Genomic DNA, 21,095 nt, shown 5'->3' on the forward strand with positions numbered 1-21,095 from the left:
CACGCAGTGGTCCACTGTAGTCCTTGTCAGGACAGAACTCCTAAACACGCAGTGGTCCACTGTATTCCTTGTCAGGACAGAACTCCTAAACACGCAGTGGTCCACTGGAGTCCTCTGCAAGACAGAACCCCTAAACACGCAGTGGACCACTGGAGTCCTCGTCAGGACAGAACTCCTAAACACGCAGTGGACCACTGGAGTCCTCGTCAGGACAGAACTCCTAAACATGCAGTGGTCCACTGTAGTCCTCCGCAAGACAGAACTCCTAAACATGCAGAGGTCCACTGTAGTCCTCTACAAGACAGAACCCCTAAACACGCAGTGGACCACTGGAGTCCTCGTCAGGACAGAACTCCTAAACACACAGTGGACCACTGGAGTCCTCGTCAGGACAGAACTCCTAAACACACAGTGGACCACTGGAGTCCTCGTCAGGACAGAACTCCTAAACACACAGTGGACCACTGGAGTCCTCGTCAGCAGCATGGGTCTTGAATAAGCTGCAGGCGATTATCTGCTTCTGTAGATGTTTCTCATTCTGTGGCTTTTGTGAGAGTTACACACCCTCTTCTAGTGCAAGCATTCTTCCCCAGGTCTCTCTTTAAACTGGTTTACAATCTCTAATCAAAGAAATATTATTATTATTTTATTATTTTTATTTTATTATTATTTTATTATTTTATTTTTGTTGTTGTTGTTGTTGTTGTTGTTGTTATTTAGTCATGCTAGTTTCAATAAAAAGTGTAGTTCAATGATCAAAACAAGAAGAGAATTGAGACACAGTTGCCCCTGCTTCCTGTGTGAATTCTCTTGTACAACACTCTGCCACTGTGGGTCTCAGATGTTAACGTCAGCAGCAGGACGACGGAGTTTAAAGCAAAGGCTGAGGCCTTCATTGTAGGTCAGAGGGTTAGGTCAGGGGCCCCCTCTGATGGGCGGACATCACAGACGTAGAGGAGAGAAAACACAGTTCACTGTAAGACCATTTTCAAGGTCCCAGAACTACCCATCCTGAAAGCAGTTCAAATGAGGGTCTCATCATCCCAAACAGAAAAAAAATGCCTGTCAAGTACATTTTTGAAATGTATTTCAGATGCATATCAAAATGTGAAAGAAATGCCTGTTTCATATACCCAGAAATGTATTTCCAATGTATGTGAAATGTATGAATATTTACATGCACTGAGCACTTTATTAGGAGCACCTGTACGCCTACTTATTCATGCGATCAGCCGGTCATGTGGCAGCAGTTCAATGCATAAAATCATGCAGATGTGGGTCAGGATTCTCAGGATGTTCACATCAACCATCAGCATCGTGGAATGATTGTTGGTGCCAAAAAAGAGAGGGGAGGATTGTCTCCTGCTTTGTCTAATCAACTGTACATCACTCTGGATAAGAGCGTCTGCCAAATGCCAATAATGTAATGTAATGCAGTGGGTAGCACTGCCGCCTCACAGCAAGGAACACAGCGTGTTCGCGTGGGTTTCCTCCGGGTACTCCGGTTTCCTCCCACAGTCCAAAGACATGCATGCAGGCTGATTGGAGAGTCTAAATTGCCCATAGGTATGAGTGTGTGAGTGAATGGTGTGTGTGCCCTGCGATGGACTGACGACCTGTCCAGGGTGTATTCCTGCCTTTTGCCCAATATATGCTGGGATAGGCTCCAGCCCCCTGCGACCCTGTTCAGTATAAGCGGATTAGGATAATGAATGAATGAATGTATTTATCAAACATATTTCTGAATACTATTCCAAATACATTTTAAAACGCAAATCCATTAAAAATAAATGTGTTAAACGCATTTAAATGTATTTTTGAAATATATTTGGTATACTATTTCGAAATGTGTTTGATAAATGCATTGGAAATACACTGAAATCAGTGTATCAAACATTTCACTTACATTGGAAATACATTTCAGAATATAAGAAACGGCCAGTCTTTACACATTTTGACATGCATCCGAAATACGTATGACAATGTACTCAAAATTAATTTATTTTCTGTCAGGGACTGGCTGGGTTCTTCGCCAGATATATCATGCAGGAGGAGGTTTTTAATCGTAGTCGTTTAAAAATGTACCATTTACCATTTAGTCATCTTGGGCGATCAAACAAAGGGTGGGCAGTAGGAATGTGGTCGTTTTAGTGGCCTAAAGGTCGCCATCTAGTGGTGAAAAGAAGATACTGGCGTAACTTCTGAGGAGCTGGTTTTTGTTTCCTCCCTGAGTAAGTGTACATTGGAGTTAGTGTCAGAATAAAGGTACAGTGTTATCAACCGTATTAAAATCAATTCTGTAAAACACGGTGCAGGACCCCTCTATCAGGGGTAGCCCACACAGACACACACACACACACACACACACACTCACACACAAATTCAACATTCCTCTGGGGTCCGTGTTTGTTCTCAGTTTACTTTGTGTGGTCCGCCTCCCTTTCACACACCCACCCGCCCCCACCGCCCCTGCCTCGCTGTGGTCTGCAGTTGCAGTTTTTTTTTATACACCAGCTACACGGCGTGCGGTGCTCATTTCCGCCTTTGACGCGGACGCTGACCTTTCAGGCAGAGCTGCGTTGTCGTTCGCTTCCAGCCTCGGCAAACGAGATTTCCGTTGAGAGGCCCCGTCTCAATCTGGGTGTGGAGGTGAGGAACAGCGCTGTGAGCGTGACAGGGCTGAGTTGAGGTGCTATGGGGTTGTGAAACACATTTCCTTTTTACTTCTTTGTTGTTGTTGTTTGTCGTCGTCCTTTTTGAACATGCCCCAGAATGCAGTTCAGCTATCTCAGCACTTCTGAGGATGCGCTTCAAGTTTAAATGCCACTGTGGGGTCTGTACTCAAACTCACGTCTGAATTTTTAGGCAGGGATCCTTTTTTATTGAAGACAGTGCAATCCTTATGACGTCTGGATATTCATATGTGCAGCAGAGCCTCTGCCATCACGCAGTGACCTGGTGTGCCGCAATTGTTTGGCTGCTGAGCCCTTTGCTGTTTACACACTAACACTGGAATTATGCAGACAAAACCTGAAGCTCATGTGTCAACAACAAAGACTCTTTCTGCAAAACTTTTAAGCACAATTCCTTTGTTTTCACTCAAATAGCAATTCTAATAATCAAGCCTTGTTTGTTCACATGGAAAACACTGGGCTTCAAATGCCAAACTTTAATTAGCCATTGGTCTCCCTCACGTCACACCTGCTCAAACGCAATTGGCCAAACCTTTCAATGATCTGTCAGAGCATACAAGAGACCTCAGGTGACCTCCTCAACTGTGTTGGAAAACAGTGGAGCAACACATAGCACAGAGAGGTAGAGGGTAGAGGGAAGAGGTACAACACATGCATTCACAGTCGAAAACAACACACACGTTCACAAACATACACTGGGTCTGCCGTTCCGTCCTACACTGAAATCATGTCAGAATGGAGCAAGTCTATCATGTGCCATTTGAGAGGAACTCTGCCTGAGTAAAAGAGCTACGCTATCAATATGTGTGTACAGTCGGTACTCTGTGTCAACCTATTGCTTTTCACTATGCACTTTAGTGTTCCACTATGTAGGCCTGTGATCTTATATGGTCATGCTTTCCTTTTCAGAGAGTTCTTGAACTTGATTCGAATGCAACCCCCTGCACAAGTCTGACCTTCATCGACAAGGCGGGATTCAACCTCACCCAGACCAGGCGGCAGGGAAGGAACATCACTGGCCACTGTGCAGCTGTTGAAGTCCCTGTCCTGCGTGGTGGAGACGTGACTGCGTGTGTGTGCAGCCATAAGTCACCGCGGAGTCGTCTACCACCGTCATGCAAACCTTGGTTCCTACACACTCCAAAATATCCTCTTTCCCCCGCAAAAGGAGAGGGCCCAGACCAGCCTAGCTATGTTCTCATTTGGGACAATGTAAGTTTTCACCATGCTGCTTTGGTCCACTACCGGTTCAATATCCGCCCACGATTTTCAGTCCTTTGTCAGTAGCTGTCAATTTTTTGGCAGTATTTTGATGGTTGTGTTTTTCAAAATAATGTGCACCTGTGTGAAATCAATGCTCATATGAGGCCTGTGTGAATCACTTTGATGGAAAGAGAGAACATGGTTTTGAATGCATGAATGCATTTTCAGATTTGTGTAGTTTTGGCAAGAGGTTAACTGTCACTGTGCTTTGTGTGTAGAGTTTTGAGAAATTGAGCTATGGTTTCAGGAAACACATTGAAATAATTGAGAAACTGTAATATGCTCCAGATATACTGTGGGTTATTCATTCAACTTAACAATATCAGCTTCACATAAACAGTCACAGAACTGCTGCTCGCTGGATGTTTTTAGTTTTTCACACTATTCTCTGCAAACTTTGGAGACTGTTTTGTGTGAAAATCATTTCTGAGATACTCAAACCAAATCTGGCACCAAAAATCATTCCACGGTCAAAACCACTTAGATCTAATTTCTTCCCCATTCTGCCATTTGGTCTGAAAAACCTCTTGACCATGTCGACATGCTTTTATGCCTTTAGTTGCCGCCACATGATTGGCTGATTAAATAGTTGCATTAATAGGCTGGTGTACTGGTCTACTTAATTAAGTGGTCACTGAGTGTATAAATGAACTTTTGAGGAACCTAAATGTCTCATCCAAAACCCCACTTTGGATGCAACCCATAACCCAAAGACCCAAAACCATCCAGAAATGAATCAGTGATCAAAGGCAGGTCAACCACCAGGCCGTCTCTACATGCCAGTGCAATATGCATGTGCGTGAGCAGTAATGTGCGTTTGCCTGTGCTGACATGTTTGTGCAGTTGCTGTAACTACGCAGGCGGCCTGTAGCGTAGTGGTTAAGATAAATTACTGGGACACGCAAGGTCGGTGGTTCTAATCCCGGTGTAGCCACAATAAGATCCGCACAGCCGTTGGACCCTTGAGCGAGGCCCTTAACCCTGCATTGCTCCAGGGGAGGATTGTCTCCTGCTTAATCTAATCAACTGTATGTCTCTCTGGATAAGAGTGTCTGCCAAATGCCTATAATGTAATAATGTAATGTAATGTAACTGCACCACTCAGGGTTCTGAATGAGCATGCATGTGAACCAAGCCATGAGAGCAGAATGTATGAGATTATGTGAATGGGCCACTTCGGCAAAATACAGTAGTGTGAAAAAGTGTTTGCCCCTTCCTGATTTCTTTTTTTTTTTTTTTGCATGTTTATCACACCTAAATGTTTCAGATCTTCAAACAAATTTAAATATTATTCAAAGACAACACAAGTAAACACAAAATGCAGTTTTTAAATTAAGGTTTTTATTTTTAAGGGAGAAAAAAAAATCCAAACCTACATGGCCCTGTGTGAAAAAGTGATTGCCCCCCTAAACCTAATAACTGGTTGGGCCACCCTTAGCAGCAACAACTGCAATCAAGTGTTTGCAATAACTTGCGATGAGTCTCTTACAGGGCTGTGGAGGAATTTTGGCCCACTCATCTTTGCAGAATTGTTGTAATTCAGCCACATTGGAGCGTTTTCGAGCATGAATTATTTCAAATAATAAAAACCTTCATTTAAAAACTGCATTTTGTGTTTACTTGTGTTGTATTTGACTAGTATTTAAATTTGTAAAAACAAATTGCATGTACAAACATGCAAAAAAATAAGAAATCAGGAAGGGGGCAAACACTTTTTCACACCACTGTATCTAGCTGTATAAATGGTCCAAAATTGTGTGCAAAAATATCATCTATGTAAGTATTTAAATGCGGAATTGCAAAGGTATTCTTAGTGAGCACTTTATTAGGTATTTATTAGATGTATTTTTTGGACTTCTACTGCTGTAGCCTATGCACTTAGTTATGATGCATTGTGTGTTCAGAGATGCTCTTCTGCATACCACTGTTGTAATGATACCACTGTTTGACCAATCTGGCCATTCTCCTCTGATGTCTGTCATTAACACGGCTTTCCTGTCTACAGAACATTTTCTCCCCATTCTGATGGTTGATGTGAACATTACAGTTTTTTACAATCGTTTTTCACACTTGTCTCAATACCATGTACTCTTTTTCAAAACTCTTCACACAGTGTGCTTTTGAAACACACACCTGAGCACATCAGTTAACCTTTGGTGCAAAATGCACTTCAACCACCAAAACACTTAATATTTCACCCAAAAGTGACTCATGCTGCCATAACTATAGCATATGCTTTCACCGATAAGACTACTTTGTCACTCAATGTTCAATGAACTGCAAAACACAAACAACTTGGAGCATTGCTAAATACATATATTATGTGTTTCCCTTTACTCTATTTTTGCATCCACAAATATTTCAAACCTTATATCTGTTGGTTTGCCTCTCACAATAGATGTCATGACTGAGTGTGGTAAATTTACAGTAAACTGTAAATAAATGAATGTTTTACTATATTGGAAACACAGAATAACTATTTTTACTGTGTAATGTAAAACAATATATGATAAAGAAACAAATCACAAAAGCAACAGGGTTTACAGTATTTTGACATTTGTTCTCACAGTGCAATATACTGTAATTCAGAAAAGAAAAATACTAAACAATCAATTACTCAAAATACATTACAATCAATAACAAATACATACCAAAAAGCAATATTTTCAATATTCAATATTTTATATTGTCTGCCTATCAGTATCAGAAGTCTACTGTTGGCCTGGCCCATCCATCCTGTCCTCTGCATTTGGCCATAGATTTTCATCAACATCACTCCGAATGTTATCTCTTGCTATACACCGAGGAAAACATCTTTTTGCGTGCCTTATCCAGCCCTGGATGTGTTCCACTGTTATGTCCATACACCCAGCAGCCATTGCATCTAGAAGTGACATCTGTTCATGTGGGAGGTGGTCCTAAACCTTCACATATACCTTCATAAACTTCATATTGGTACCTGAGTTCCTTGACACCCTCAGAGTTCCTGTCAAAGGGGACAGTGTACAACTGTTTCATCCTGATCTGATGTTTCTGTAGCACTCTTGAAATGGTTGTAGTGCTTACACTGTCAATGTTTGGAAATATGTTGTTGTCTGCGATTATGTTGTTGCGTATTTCTCTTAGCCCGATGCTGTTGTTGACAATGACCATCCCAACTATTGTATCCTCCTGTTGAGCCGTAAACATCCTTCCCCTGCCCCCTGTGTGACTGTGTGAGGTAACCACTGGGTCCTTCAGTGAGTCAAAGACAAATGTGCACTGATACATCTGCTTTTTCTGGAGACATCTGAAATCACAGTACTGCTGTAATATACACATCAATTGAACTCCTTCAGTCAGAATGCTGTAACTACTATAGTACCTGTTGGTTTACCTGAAAATCCTCACTATTGAAGCCACTGTGGATCTAGGCAAGTTTGGTTGAACCCTCAACCTGCTTCCCTCAGGGACAGACCATGATTTACCACGTGATCAATGACTGTGGCTCTGATTTCATCAGACACAACTGTTCTTGCTCTTCCACAACGTCTTCTTCCTCTACCTCTTGCTGCATCCATTTCCCCTCCAAGGCTAAAGAATGCAAATGCCAATCCAAAGGTGGCCCCTTTTGTATATGTGGTAAGGGGGCACAAACAACGAATACCTGGGTAGGTTGTTCACTGAAATGACAACCAGTGACAACAATCTCTTCAGTGACAACTACATCTATATTTAGCCTATATACATGCACATTTCAATGCAAGTATGATCACTTTTGTATAGATGGTAACAAGGCAGCAAACAAAAAATTGAATAAACTGAATAAACTTTCTGCTCAAATCAGAATGATCTGTCTTACACATTTCAAGCATATAGTTAAATTTTTCTGCCAAAATGCAGCATATTTCCTTCCACAATGATCAGAATTTTATTGGGTTTTGAACTGAAAGTTAACTGTTTTGAACAGAGTATCGAAATGTCTGCAAAACATTTGCTGGTAGTGAACACTGACTGAGAGAGGTATTCATGAATTTTGATTGAAGTGGTGATTGAATGCCTTTAGTATGAAAGCAATGCAAAAATATCCACAGTTTAGTTCACATAGTCTAATGATATAGTGAATGTGTTAAGTGTTTTGAAAAAATGGACATGGTATTGAGTGTGAAAGAGTGTGAAAACGAAAAAAAACTGGAACTGAAGCTCCTGACCCGTACCTACATGATTGTGTGATATACAATTGGCTGATTAGGTAATCGTGGCATGAATAAATAGGTGAAATAAAGTACAAATGCGTCAGAGTGAAGTGCTTGGTGAGCGTGTGTTTGCCGTAAATGCAAGCTCGGCCCTTCTTAATGCACTGGTGTTTATTTGCGCCTCTGCTGGGGCTCTGTGCAGGATGTGGTTTGGCAGGATCACATTCGCTCTATTTTTACCTTCACAGGTGACAGTAGGCCCCAGGCCTTCACCCCTAGTGCTCATGCCACATAAAAAGTGTTAAGTGTGTGTGTGTGTGTGCGTGTGTGTGTGCGCGTGTGTGTGCGTGTGTGCGCGTGTGTGTGCGTGTGTGCGTGTGTGTGAGCGTGTGTGCGCGTGTGTGCGTGCACGTGTGCAAGCCTGTGTGCGTGTGAGTGTGTGTGTGAGTGTGTGCGTGCATGCGTGCATGCGTGTGCATGTGAGTGTGAGTGTGTGTGTGTGTGAGTGTGTGTGTGTGTGTGTGTGCATGTGTGTGCGTGTGTGTGCGTGTGTGTGTGTGTGTGTGTGTGTGTGTGCTTGTGCGTGTGCGTGAGTGTGTGTGTGTGTGTGTGTGTGTGTGAGTGTGTGTGCGTGTGAGTGTGTGTGTGCGTGTTCGTGTTCGTGTGCGTGTGTGTGCGTGTGAGTGTGTGTGTGTGCATGTGTGTGTGTTCGTGTGCGTGTGTGTGCGTGTGAGTGTGTGTGTGTGCATGTGTGTGCGTGTGAGTGTGTGTGTGTGTGTGCCTGTGTGTGCTTGTGCGTGCATGTGCGTGTGTGTGAGCGACAATGTGATACACTTTCAGTCTGCACTGTGGCTTCCTGTACAAGATACAACCATCAGGGTCAGAACAAAACTGTGGTCTGCCTGCACTGCCCCGAAATGTCACTGAGCTGGGGCCAGGATGCCTTCACCATCATCACCACGTGCATACAGAGAGAGAGAGAGAGAGAGAGAGAGAGAGAGAGAGAGAGAGAGAGAGAGAGAGAGAGAGAGAGAGAGAGAGAGAGAGAGAGAGAGAGAGAGAGAGACTGGGGGACTGGTAGTAAGTGCAATAGGGTCGAGAAAAAAAGAGAAGAGATGATGACTTAAAGGGATAGAAAGAAAAGAAGGTGACTGAAAAAGAGACCAGACAGAGCGAAGAAAGGAAGAGAAAGAGAGAGAGCGACAGAACCCGGCCGTCTGGATTGTCCTTCAGCTGTCCGGAATGAGAGGTAAACCTGCTGAGTAGAAATATTAATATAATTTGGAAAATATTAATGAATGTTGAGACTGGTTTTTTTTTTTGAGAAAACAATTCAAGTGAACCAACCTTGATTTTGGATTTGAGATGCAATCATTGCTGGATGTTCAGTCTGCATATCCTACTGAAAACACAAATATTATCAAGATTAGCTTTCTGTGTTTTTACATATATATATTTATCCTTTTTTATACAGGGTAGGTTGACTGGGCATGCATGCTCTTTCAGATTAATGACCAGTTTTAGGCTCACACAGTCAGGCAAACATAGTCTCATTGGGAACAGAATGGCGATGGGTCTCATTGGGAACAGAATGGCGATGGGTCTCATTGGGAACAGAATGATGATGGTCTCATTGAGTGCAAATTTGCTGTGACATACATCTGCCATGAACACCCATGACTCATAAAATACTGTATGTATGTATGGCATAGTAGCTTCCAATAAATGTCTGTAATGCAATGTAATGTAAAACAAAACATTGAATCTGAGTCATATAACCCCTATGTTGGAGTTTCGTTGTCAACTGTATGCAGTCCCCACCTCCACCCCATAACTTCATGGCTAATATTAACCCTGGTGTTGTCTTAAGGGTCAAAAATTACCCGCCACTATGTTTAACAGCAGAGAAAATCCCTCTAAATTATGTTTTTTCAACTTGAACTTTTATGACAAAGTTTGTGATGAGTGACAGGTTGTTTCTTCATGCAAAATAGCTGCTTTATTTTATGGGTTTAGTGAAGGCAGGTCATTTTTTACCCTTTGGACAAGGGGAGTGTAAGGGTAATTTTCTTAATTGATTCTTAATTGACAATGTGTGTTAACATGAAGACAATCACGTGATTAAAAATAACCTTTTATTTTTAATCCTTATTACTATCAGAACACTTTCTGAATTCAGTGTTTACTAGGAGTCTTTCTCTGTCTCTCTTCCAGCAGACAGACAGCCTTTGACCTTAATATCTCTGCTTCTCCTGGAAGGGGGTAGCTAGCACATTCTGGTATTACAGCACGGTCAACAAGGGGGTATTCAGAAGACAAAATACTGAGAAATGTTCATGGCCAGCTTCATGTATTTTTGTTTTGGGAAAGCCTGCCCATCTGGAAAAGTGTGTATAAGAGTCTTACTGTTTCTGATTCGAATCAGAAAGCCAGTAAGCTTTCTCACTTTCTATCATTTCTTTGCAAATAAATACGAAAGTTAAACTCAAGTATAGCTATCATTGTTTTTACTGGGATCTGTTTCATCAGACAATGCGCACCTGTGAAATGTTAAAAAGGGCAGTTGGGTACTGAATGCTCAGACTACACACGGGTTAACACATGCAGTCCTTTCCTGGTAAAAGCAGATGTTGTTGCTGATGTTGCTGACGTTGCCGTGTGTTCATTTCACGCTTTTCAGGGCGCCGTTCCGTCTTGCCATCGCCGTGCCGCGTACCAGTGCCAGCTTACACATCTCAAAGCGGTGTCGACCTCTCCGCTGCATCAGCTGCTATCAGCCCAACCGACTGACCGCCCGGTCCATCTGGTACGACATGGCATTACAACATTAATTCCGAACTAAGCAATCCGGATTGTCATACGGTTTTTTGCAGAATATGCTAACATGCGGTTGTAAAATATTACAGTTTGTTCTACGTGGATAAAATATTGCTGCCCGTAGCCTCATGATTAAGGTACATGACTGGGACCCAGAAGGTTGGTAGTTGAAGGCCTGGAACCCTGCATTGCTCCAGGGGGGATTGTCCCCTGCTTAGTCTGATCAACCGCGAGTCACTTCGGATAAAAGCGTCGGCTGTATAGCACGATTATTATAAAACTGTGGTAATAAGCGCGTCTGTCTGTTCAGAATGAGTCTGTAGGAGCGACCATGGAGGTCTGGGGGCTGCTGTCATTCCTTCTCCTGCTCGCTGTGCAGATCCCGCCCTGCCGACCACTGCAAGGTAAGCCCACCTGCAGCTGGTAGCTGGTATTTCAAGCTGGTTATGGCTGGACTTTACACCAGAGTGTGTGCTTTCTCTCTGTAGACCTGGCTTGCGTCACTGACTACATCAAAAACATAAGCTGCACTTGGAACAGTTCAGGACAACGTCCAGAAGAACGCTGCATTCTCCAAGACAAACGTGAACATGGGTGCGTGTTGTTCCAGGTGCTCCATTGCAGGCAACAGACTGTATCCCAATGTCTGAAAGTCTCTTTTCTTTTTTTGCAGGAAGAGCTGTGAACTAACCCCTGTGGAGGGTCAAAACCCCACCTTCAGGACCTGCCAGCTTGTTTTTAATCAGGTTATAAACTTACAACATAAATATTCAAGTCAACTGATTTCCATTTTTGCAGCAATCAACTAAGAAGAGTATTGACTAGTTTAATGACAAAATCCCACAAAGGCTTATGTACTGTCTGTGGCCCTCTTTCTCTTGTTCTCAGATCTTCTGTATTGACCACCAGTAGCCACAAAGCCTTATTTTTTTTATTTCTCCATTTCAGGTATATGGTTTTTTCTACAAAGTGACAATTCAAGTTGCATGTGGGGACTCTGTGGTCACCAGTTTGACGGACTACCGGCCAGCACTGAATGGTGATTGCCTTTGATTTTGCAAAGGGTGCTGGTCTGAGCTGAGAGCACCCTTGCATATACTGTGTCTATATGGGGCGGCCTGTAGCATAGTGGTTAAGGTAAATGACTGGGACACGTGAGGTTGGTGGTTCGATTCCCGGTGTAGCCACAATAAGATCCGCACTGCCGTTGGGCCCTTGAGCAAGGCCCTTAACCCTGCATTGCTCCAGGGGAGGATTGTCTCCTGCTTAGTCTAATCAACTGTATGTCGCTCTGGATAAGAGTGTCTGCCAAATGCCAATAATGTAATGTTATGTAATGGATATAGTTTGTGAGTGTATGGTCTGATTACCCCCTTATTCTCTCCCTGTAAAGCCACACAAGACAACTCCCTGATGTAAAATACCAACTATCACCAGCTACCCGCTGTTTTAAAACTTAGCTTGAGCTGGTCAAACCATGTTGAGTATGGAGCTAGTCTGAACTGGTCAACCAGCTACCAGCTGTTTCAAAGCATAGCTGAGCTGGTGAAATCATGTTGAGTATGGAGCTGGTCTGAACTGGTCAACCAGCTACCAGCTGCTTCAAAGCATAGCTGAGCTGGTCAAATCATGTTGAGTATGGAGCAGGTCTGTTTCAAAGCATAGCTGAGCTGGTCAAATCATGTTGAGTATGGAGCAGGTCTGAACTGGTCAACCAGTTACCAACTGTTTCAAATACCAACTTGAGCTATTTCGTTTTTTTCAGCAGAGTTACCATATGTGCCATTTGTGCCATTTCTACACCTTTCCGTGTGCTTTTGTGATGCTGTAGCTGACCACTGTGTTGAAACCAATTGACTGCAAGGTTAAACCGAGGCCCGTCTTTTGTTGCTCTTGGTTTCCCGCAGTAAAAATGCACCCCCCTGGTAAACCCGTCATCACTTACTCTACAAGTCATCTCAATGTCTCCTGGAGTCACAGCATTCACCATGCAAAAATGATCTCCAGCTATTATTTTCAACTGCAGTTCAAACAGTCAGAGCAGCTGTGGCAGGTGAGTGGTGCTGACAGGTGTGTTACTGTGTGTGTGTGTGTGTGTGTGTGTGTGTGTGTGTGTGTGTGTGTGTGTGTTTGTGTGTTTGTGTGTGTGTGTCAGTCACAGGACATCTCCTCTCTCTGTCATAACACGGTAATAGAGCTAGTGCTCAGTATGGTTTGGTACCAAGAACAACAGTTAGCCAATGTTTCATTGATTGGGACGTTCAACCGTCAACTGTCTGTCCGTGCGTCCGTCTCAGAATGTGGTGTCAACAAACCTCACGGCCAAACAGATGTCAGTAGAGCTGCATGAGGACCAGTTTGAGACGGGACTGAGGTATCAGGCCAGGGTTCGCGTCAAGCCCTCAGAGTCTCTGGAACTCAAAGGGGTGTGGAGCTGCTGGAGTCCCACTGCTTCCTGGAAGCCCCGTGAAAGAATCCCCTCAGGTACCCGGGACAAAGTTTCCTACTTGTAATACAGTATGTCTGTTGTTTTTAACAGCAGAAAGATTTAATCATGTTTTTTTTTTTCTTGTCGTTTACACACTTGTATAAGGACAGCGCTGTGCTCAATCTCTTTCTCGACTGTACTTCCCTTTCTCCCTTTTCCCTCTCCATCCCCCTCTCTCTCACACTCTCCATTCCCCTCTCTCTCTATCCCCATCTCTCTCACTCTCCATCCCCCTCTCCCTCCCTCTCCCTCCCCCCCTCACTCACTCTCGGTCTCCTTCCCAGAGAAGTCCACGTCTGGCCCAGGTCCAGGGCCAGAGCTGCAGGTGACTGTGGGGCTGGTAGCTGCCGCTGTTGTCCTTCTGGTCCTGATCGGCTGCAAATACCACAGAGCTGGCTGGTGAGCTTCAGGGATGGGCTTTCGGGGGGCGCTCATGATACACCAGTGATAGTACTCTCGGGCGGTCAGGGGAAGGTTTTGATGCTCACTAAAGGACACGGGACACATTTCGCTGTGCCTCCCTACCCATTGTCTGTTGTTTTTCAGGGTTCACAAGCTGAAACTGCCCCATGTGCCAACCCCCTCCACCTACTTCCTATCGCTAAATTCTGTCCATGGAGGGAATTTCCAGGTAAATCACAAAGGTCACTGCAAGGCCTGCTGTATCTCTGGAGCATAAACTGATGGTTTTTTTTAAATGAATTTTTTTTAATGAATGGTGCTGTATGCAACTGTGCTCATAGTAACTAGCTAAATGTATGTATTGGATTAGACGTAATTGGTTAGGCTTCTCTGACCCACTGCTTAGCGCTCTTCAGTGTTTAAAAACGGCAGCCGTGTGATTTGAAAACGCTATGCGGGCACGCTTTACAGTCGGGAGAGGTGCGCCACATAGACAGCGCTGGGTTCCCTGGGAAATGCAGTTCGAGCTCAGCTGCGGTTTCTTACAAACCCTCACAGTGACAGAACACAGGCTATCAAAGTGTATGCAGAAACAGCTGCCCTCTCTGATCTTGTGGGGCGGCCCGTAGCGTAGCGGTTAAGGTACATGACTGGGACCCGCAAAGTCGGTGGTTCGATCCCCGGTGTAGCCGCAATAAGATCCGCACTGCCGTTGGGCCCTTGAGCAAGGCCCTTAACCCTGCATTGCTCCAGGGGAGGATTGTCTCCTGCTTAGTCTAATCAACTGTACGTCACTCTGGATAAGAGTGTCTGCCAAATGCCATTAATGTAACGTAATCTTAGTTTGAGGCTGCTTGAGGGGATCCCTTGGGATCAAAAAGAAAAAAAGCCCAATTTTTTTCTTGCAAAACTAGAAAGGGGTAATTCCAACGTTATGGATATGACATTTGGACTCGAAATGACAAACAAATCCCTCAGAAAAATGACTCTTCTTACATGATAAAAATGTTCCTGCATATTATCATAGCGCCCACAAAGAATTTTTAAAATACTGTTAAGCTAGAAAAAAACATTTGTTACAGATGTGATGCGAAAAGACAGGTATTTTGGGGAGACTATACACTTTCTAAAAACATGTGCATTTTAAAGTTGAATACAGAAAGTTTGATACTCATGCAATGCAGGAGGCTTGGCTGAACATAAAAATAGCTATTTTGAAAATATTTATATCTTTCTCTTGATGTTTATGAGGAGCTACCGACGTTATGGATGTGACACACGTGTCTGAAATATCCAGTGTTTGACGATCTACAGTACTGTGCAAAAGTCTTGTATAACATTCTGTAAAGATAAGATTCAATTGCTTACAGTAATATGTTACTTTTTTAAATTAAATACAAAAATGTCTCTGTAAAATTAAATCTTTTGGAAAATTAATATTTGGAAATCTCAAATGTGTTCTTTTATACTAACACACAAAAAAGAAACATATACATGTCATAAAGTCTAGGGTGCCTAAGTCTTCTCCACAGTACTGTGCCTTGACTATGTCAAGGTGCTAGTTTTAGCTTTAATGCTCAGAAAAACAAATGTAAACAACAGTTAGCCAATGTTTCATTCGTTGGGAATGGCCGCGCTATGGGTTATGGGTATCTCTGGTGCTGTGCTAAATTCATAAAAGGCATCACTTCCCGTGTGGCTTCAATCAATATAGGTCCCCTACTGCAGCCTAGCCCACAGGCTGAAAATAGGCAATACATTATCAATGTACTTGCTATTGCCTAAAAGGTGCCAATGATAAGAGATCAACAAAAACATTTATTTATATATATTTTTTTAAAGACATATTATACCTTTAAGATCCAGTTCCTGTGTATCACTGATAGGAGACACGCAGGCCTTAATTACCAAGGCGTGTGAATCCGTTCATCGTCTTCTGGCTTTTGTTTGTGTCTCTGAATCTCCCCGTTTTACACACTCTTTCCCCAATTTTCCCCCCCCCCCGCTCAGACGTGGCTGAGGCCCACGTTCGCCCCGGAGTCCTTCGACGTCCCTCGGGGCTTCGAGGACGTCTCCGCCGTGGAGGTGTCCAAAGCCGAGGACGTCACCGCCCTGCTCCACCCGAGCCACCCGGCCGACCCCTGGGACGACAGCGCCGGCTCCGCCTGCTTCTCCAACATGGGCTACTTCTACTCCGGTTACTCGGGCTCCTGCCAGATCGAGGTCTGCCCGGTGTACTTCAGCTCCGCGTCCGCGGAGCGCGCCGGGGGACGGGGGGCCGGGGAAGGGGGCGCGCCCTGTCCGGCCGGCTCCTCCTACGAGCAGCTCGGCGATCTTCCGGGCGAGGCCGGACGTCCGGACCCGGGCAGCAGGGAGTGGAGTGAGGAGGATGATGATGAGGATGAGGAGGAGGAGGAGGAGGAAGAAGAGGGTGGAACTGAGGAAGGCTTAAAGGAAATGAATGGTCTTCCCCCTCTGACCGCCCTTCCCTTTTCAGTGCCTCGTCCTGTGACCCCCTCTCACTTCCCTCCGCCCCCTCTCCTTCCCAGCATCCCTCTGCCTCCCCTCCCTTCTTGTGATTTTGACTCAGACACAGCCCCCGGTAGCAGTAACGCCTCAGGGCCACTGGAGGGAGCCCTTGGTAGATCCTCCTCAGAGAGAATAGAGCCCTCTAGTGGCGGGTACATGTCAGTGGTGGAAATGCTGAACACCTACTGCAATAAGTCTATTTGAGTAAACTTTTGACAATGAAAATGTCAAAAGTCTCAGGTCTCAAAAATACAGATATAGGGTAGTTTTTTTTAGAATGAAAGTAGTTTCCCAGGGTCATTGATCAGTTGTACATTATTATCAGTCGTCTATCGAAAGGTTGTTACAAAGAATGTTAATGAGCAGTATTTTTTAATGTTTTTTTAATATACAAGCTTTGTTATGTTGTTCAAGCATTACTATTCTCAGATTCTTCATCATGGCCTTTTCTGTAACAGTAGCATTTAATAACTGCAATATTTTAACATAGCTGCACTAATGTTTTTGTAATTCTTTCAGCTTTGGATACTTGTGTTAAATCTCCATAAATAGGAGATGCTAATGGGAGGATGTTCTATTTTCACATTGAGTTGAATTTTGTCTTGAAGTAAGTTTTTCTACATTTGTAATTATGTGTAATTAAGTGTGCTGCTAATAACAGACTTACTCTCTGACAGTCTGTTTGAATGAAAAGGTACCTTCAATGTGTCAATATTCTATTCATTTTATTACAGTTTTTTACAATCGTTTTCACACTTGTCTCAATACCATGTCTTCTTTTTCAAAACTCTTCACACAGTGTGCTTTTGAAACACGCACCTGAGCACATCAGTTAACATTTGGTGCAAAATGCACTTCAACCACCAAAACACTTAATATTTCACCCAAAAGTGACTCATGCTGCCATAACTATAGCATATGCTTTCTCCCATAAGACTACTTTGTCACTCAATGTTCAATGAACTTCAAAACACAAACAACTTGGAGCATTGCTAAATACACATATTATGTGTTTCCCTTTCCTCTATTTTTGCATCCACAAATATTTCAAGCCAAGCAGTTAAAGAAACCTTTGATCTGTTGGTTTGCCTCTCACAATAGATGTCATGACTGAGTGTGGTAAATGTACAGTAAACTGTAAATGAATGAATGTTTTACTATATTGGAAACCCAGAATAACAATTTTTACTGTGTAATGTAAAACAATATACGATAAAGAAACAAACTACAAGTAGTACAAGTACAGTATTCTTCAGAGGGTTTACAGTATTTTGACGTCTGTTCTCACAGTGCAATATACTGTAATTCAGAAAGAAAAATACAATACAATCAATTACTCAAAATACATTACAATCAATAACAAATACATCTCAAAAAGCAATATTTTCACTATATACAGTAATTCCCACATATATTGTCTGCCTATCAGTATCAAAAGTCTACTGTTGGCCTGGCCCATCCATCCTGTCCTATGGCATTTGGCCATAGATTTTCATCAACATCACTCCGAATGTTATCTCTTGCTATACACCGAGGAAAACATCTTTTTGCGTGCCTTATCCAGCCCTGGATGTGTTCCACTGTTATGTCCATACACCCAGCAGCCATTGCATCTGCACCTAGAAGTGACATCTGTTCATGTGGGTGGTGGTCCTAAACCTTCACATATACCTTCATAAACATCATATTGGTACCTGAGTTCCTTGACACCCTCAGAGTTCCTGTCAAAGTGTACAACTGTGTACAACTGTTTCATCCTGATCTGATGTTTCTGTAGCACTCTTGAAATGGTTGTAGTGCTTACACTGTCAATGTTTGGAAATATGTTCTTGTCTGCAATTATGTTGTTGCGTATTTCTCTTAGCCTGATGCTTAGCCTGATGCTGTTGTTGACAATGTGATTTACCACATGATCAATGACCGTGGCTCTGATTTCATCAGACACAACTGTTCTTGCTCTTCCACGACGTCTTCTTCCTCTACCTCTGGCTGCATCCATTTTCCCCACCAAGGCTAAAGAATGCAAATGCCAATCCAAAGGTGGCCCCTTTTGTATATGTGGTAACGGGGCACAAACAACAAACACCTGGGTAGGTTGTTCACTGAAATGACAGCCAGGTGTTTCAGCAGTACATATACAGCAGTAATAGTGGAAAAATCTCTTCAGTGACAACTACATCTATATTTACCCTATATACATGCACATTTCAATGCAAGTATGATCACTTTTGTATAGATGGTAACAAGGCTGCAAACAAAAAAATTTAATAAACTGAATAAACTTTCTGCTCAAATCAGAATGATCTGTCTTATGTATTGCAAGCATATAGTTTCATTTTTCAGAATTTTTCAGAATTTTATTGGGTTTTGAACTGAGTATCTAAATGTCTGCAAAAGTTGCTGTATTTGTACAAACATTTGCTGGTAGTGAACACTGACTGAGAGAGGTATTCATGAATTTTGGAAGAAGTGGTGATTGAATGCCTTTAGTATGAAAGCAATGCAAAAATATCCACAGTTTAGTTCACATAGTCTAATGATATGGTGAATGTGTTAAGTGTTTTGAAAAAGTGGACATGGTATTGAGACAAGTGTGAAAACGATTGTAAAAAACTGTAACTTTCAGTTCAAAACCCAATAAAATTCTGATCATTGTGGAAGGAAATATGCTGCATTTTGGCAGATAAATGAAACTATATGCTTGAAATATGTAAGACAGAGCATTCTGATTTGAGCAGAAAGTGTATTCAGTTTAATCAATTATTTTTGTTTGCAGCCTTGTTACCATCTATACAAAAGTGATCATACTTGCATTGAAATGTGCATGTATATAGGGTAAATATAGATGTAGTTGTCACTGAAGAGATTTTTCCACTATTACTGCTGTATATGTACTGCTGAAACACCTGGCTGTCATTTCAGTGAACAACCTACCCAGGTGTTTGTTGTTTGTGCCCCGTTACCACATATACAAAAGGGGCCACCTTTGGATTGGCATTTGCATTCTTTAGCCTTGGTGGGGAAAATGGATGCAGCCAGAGGCAGAGGAAGAAGACGTCGCGGAAGAGCATCAACCAAACCAAGTTCAATTGATGTGTATATTACAGCAGTACTGTGATTTCAGAAGTCTCCAGAAAAAGCAGATGTATCAGTGCACATTTGTCTTTGACTCACTACAGGACCCAGTGGTTACCTCACACAGTCACACAGGGGGGAAGGGGAAGAATGTTTACGCCTCAACAGGAGGATACAATAGTTGGGATGGTCATTGTCAATAACAGCATCAGGCTAAGAGAAATATGCAACAACAAAATTGCAGACAACAACATATTTCCAAACATTGACACTACAACCATTCAGGATGAAACAGTTGTACACTGTCCCCTTTGACAGGAACTCTGAGGGTGTCAAGGAGCTCAGATACCAATATGAAGTTTATGAAGGTATATGTGAAGGTTGGACATGGTATTGAGACAAGGAACAATATGAAGTTTATGAAGGTATATGTGAAGGTTTAGGACCACCACCCACATGAACAGATGTCACTTCTAGATGCAATGGCTCCTGGGTGTATGGACATAACAGTGGAACACATCCAGGGCTGGAAAAGGCACGCAAAGAGATGTTTTCCTCGGTGTATAGCAAGCGATAACATTTGGAGTGATGTTGATGAAAATCTATAGCCAAATGCAGAGGACAGGATGGATGGGCCAGGCCAACAGTAGACTTCTGATACTGATAGGCAGACAATATATGTGCAAATTACTGTATATAGTGAAAATATTGCTTTTTGGTATGTATTTGTTATTGATTGTAATGTTCTTTGAGTAATTGATTGTATTGTATTTTTCTTTTCTGAATTACAGTATATTGCACTGTGTCAAAATACTGTAAACCCTTTGAAGAATACTGTTGCTTTTGTGATTTGTTTCTTTATCATATATTCTTTTATGTTACATAGTAAAAATGTGGGATTCTGGGATTCCAATATAGTAAAACATTCATTCATTTACAGTTTACTGTAAATTTAGCACACTTAGTCATGACATCTATTGTGAGAGGCAAACCAACAGATCAAAAGTTTCTTTAGCTACTTGGCTTGAAATATTTGTGGATGCAAAAATAGAGGAAAGGGAAACACATAATATATGTATTTAGCAATGCTCCAAGTTGTTTGTGTTTTGTAGTTCATTGTACATTGAGTGACAAAGTAGTCTTATGGGAGAAAGCATGCGCTATAGTTATGGCAGCAAGAGTCACTTTTGGGTGAAATATTAAGTGTTTTGGTGGTTGAAGTGCCGTTTGCACCAAAGGTTAACTGATGTGCTCAGGTGTGTGTTTCAAAAGCACACTGTGTGAAGAGTTTTGAAAAAGTGGACATGGTATTGAGACAAGTGTGAAAACGATTGTAAAAAACTGTAACTGTTTTGAACAGAGTATCTAAATGTCTGCAAAATTTGCTGTATTTGTACAAACCTATGTTGGTAGTGAACACTGACTGAGAGAGGTATTCATGAATTTTGGAAGAAGTGGTGATTGAATGCCTTTAGTATGAAAGCAATGAAAAAATATTCACAGTTTAGTTCACATAGTCTATTGATATGGTGAACATGTTAAGTGTTTTGAAAAAGTGGACATGGTATTGAGACAAGTGTGAAAACGTTTGTAAAAAAACTGTAACTGTTGTGCACTATTGTGTCTGCCTTTTATTCTCAGATATAAAGCTCA

At 42.5% G+C, this 21,095-nt stretch overlaps 2 protein-coding genes across 2 annotated transcripts in view; one reads left to right on the forward strand and one right to left on the reverse strand.

The window, feature by feature from the left end:
* The window catches only part of LOC133114291 (large ribosomal subunit protein uL3), a 294,631-nt gene that overhangs the window by 87,216 nt on the left and 186,320 nt on the right, over window positions 1–21,095 (reverse strand). The gene's annotated exons all lie outside the window — the stretch shown is intronic.
* On the forward strand, window positions 9,142–17,120 carry LOC133114874 (interleukin-2 receptor subunit beta-like). The gene is made up of 11 exons (XM_061224559.1): window positions 9,142–9,380; window positions 10,812–10,937; window positions 11,259–11,352; window positions 11,437–11,542; window positions 11,622–11,694; window positions 11,897–11,987; window positions 12,856–13,001; window positions 13,246–13,432; window positions 13,721–13,835; window positions 13,983–14,067; window positions 15,849–17,120. Exons 3-11 carry the CDS (start codon window positions 11,280–11,282, stop codon window positions 16,569–16,571), a joined length of 1,599 nt encoding a protein of 532 aa, XP_061080543.1. The 5' UTR covers window positions 9,142–9,380; window positions 10,812–10,937; window positions 11,259–11,279; the 3' UTR covers window positions 16,572–17,120.

The sequence above is a fragment of the Conger conger genome, chromosome 16 (assembly GCF_963514075.1).
Source record: "Conger conger chromosome 16, fConCon1.1, whole genome shotgun sequence".
Taxonomy (NCBI): domain Eukaryota; kingdom Metazoa; phylum Chordata; class Actinopteri; order Anguilliformes; family Congridae; genus Conger; species Conger conger.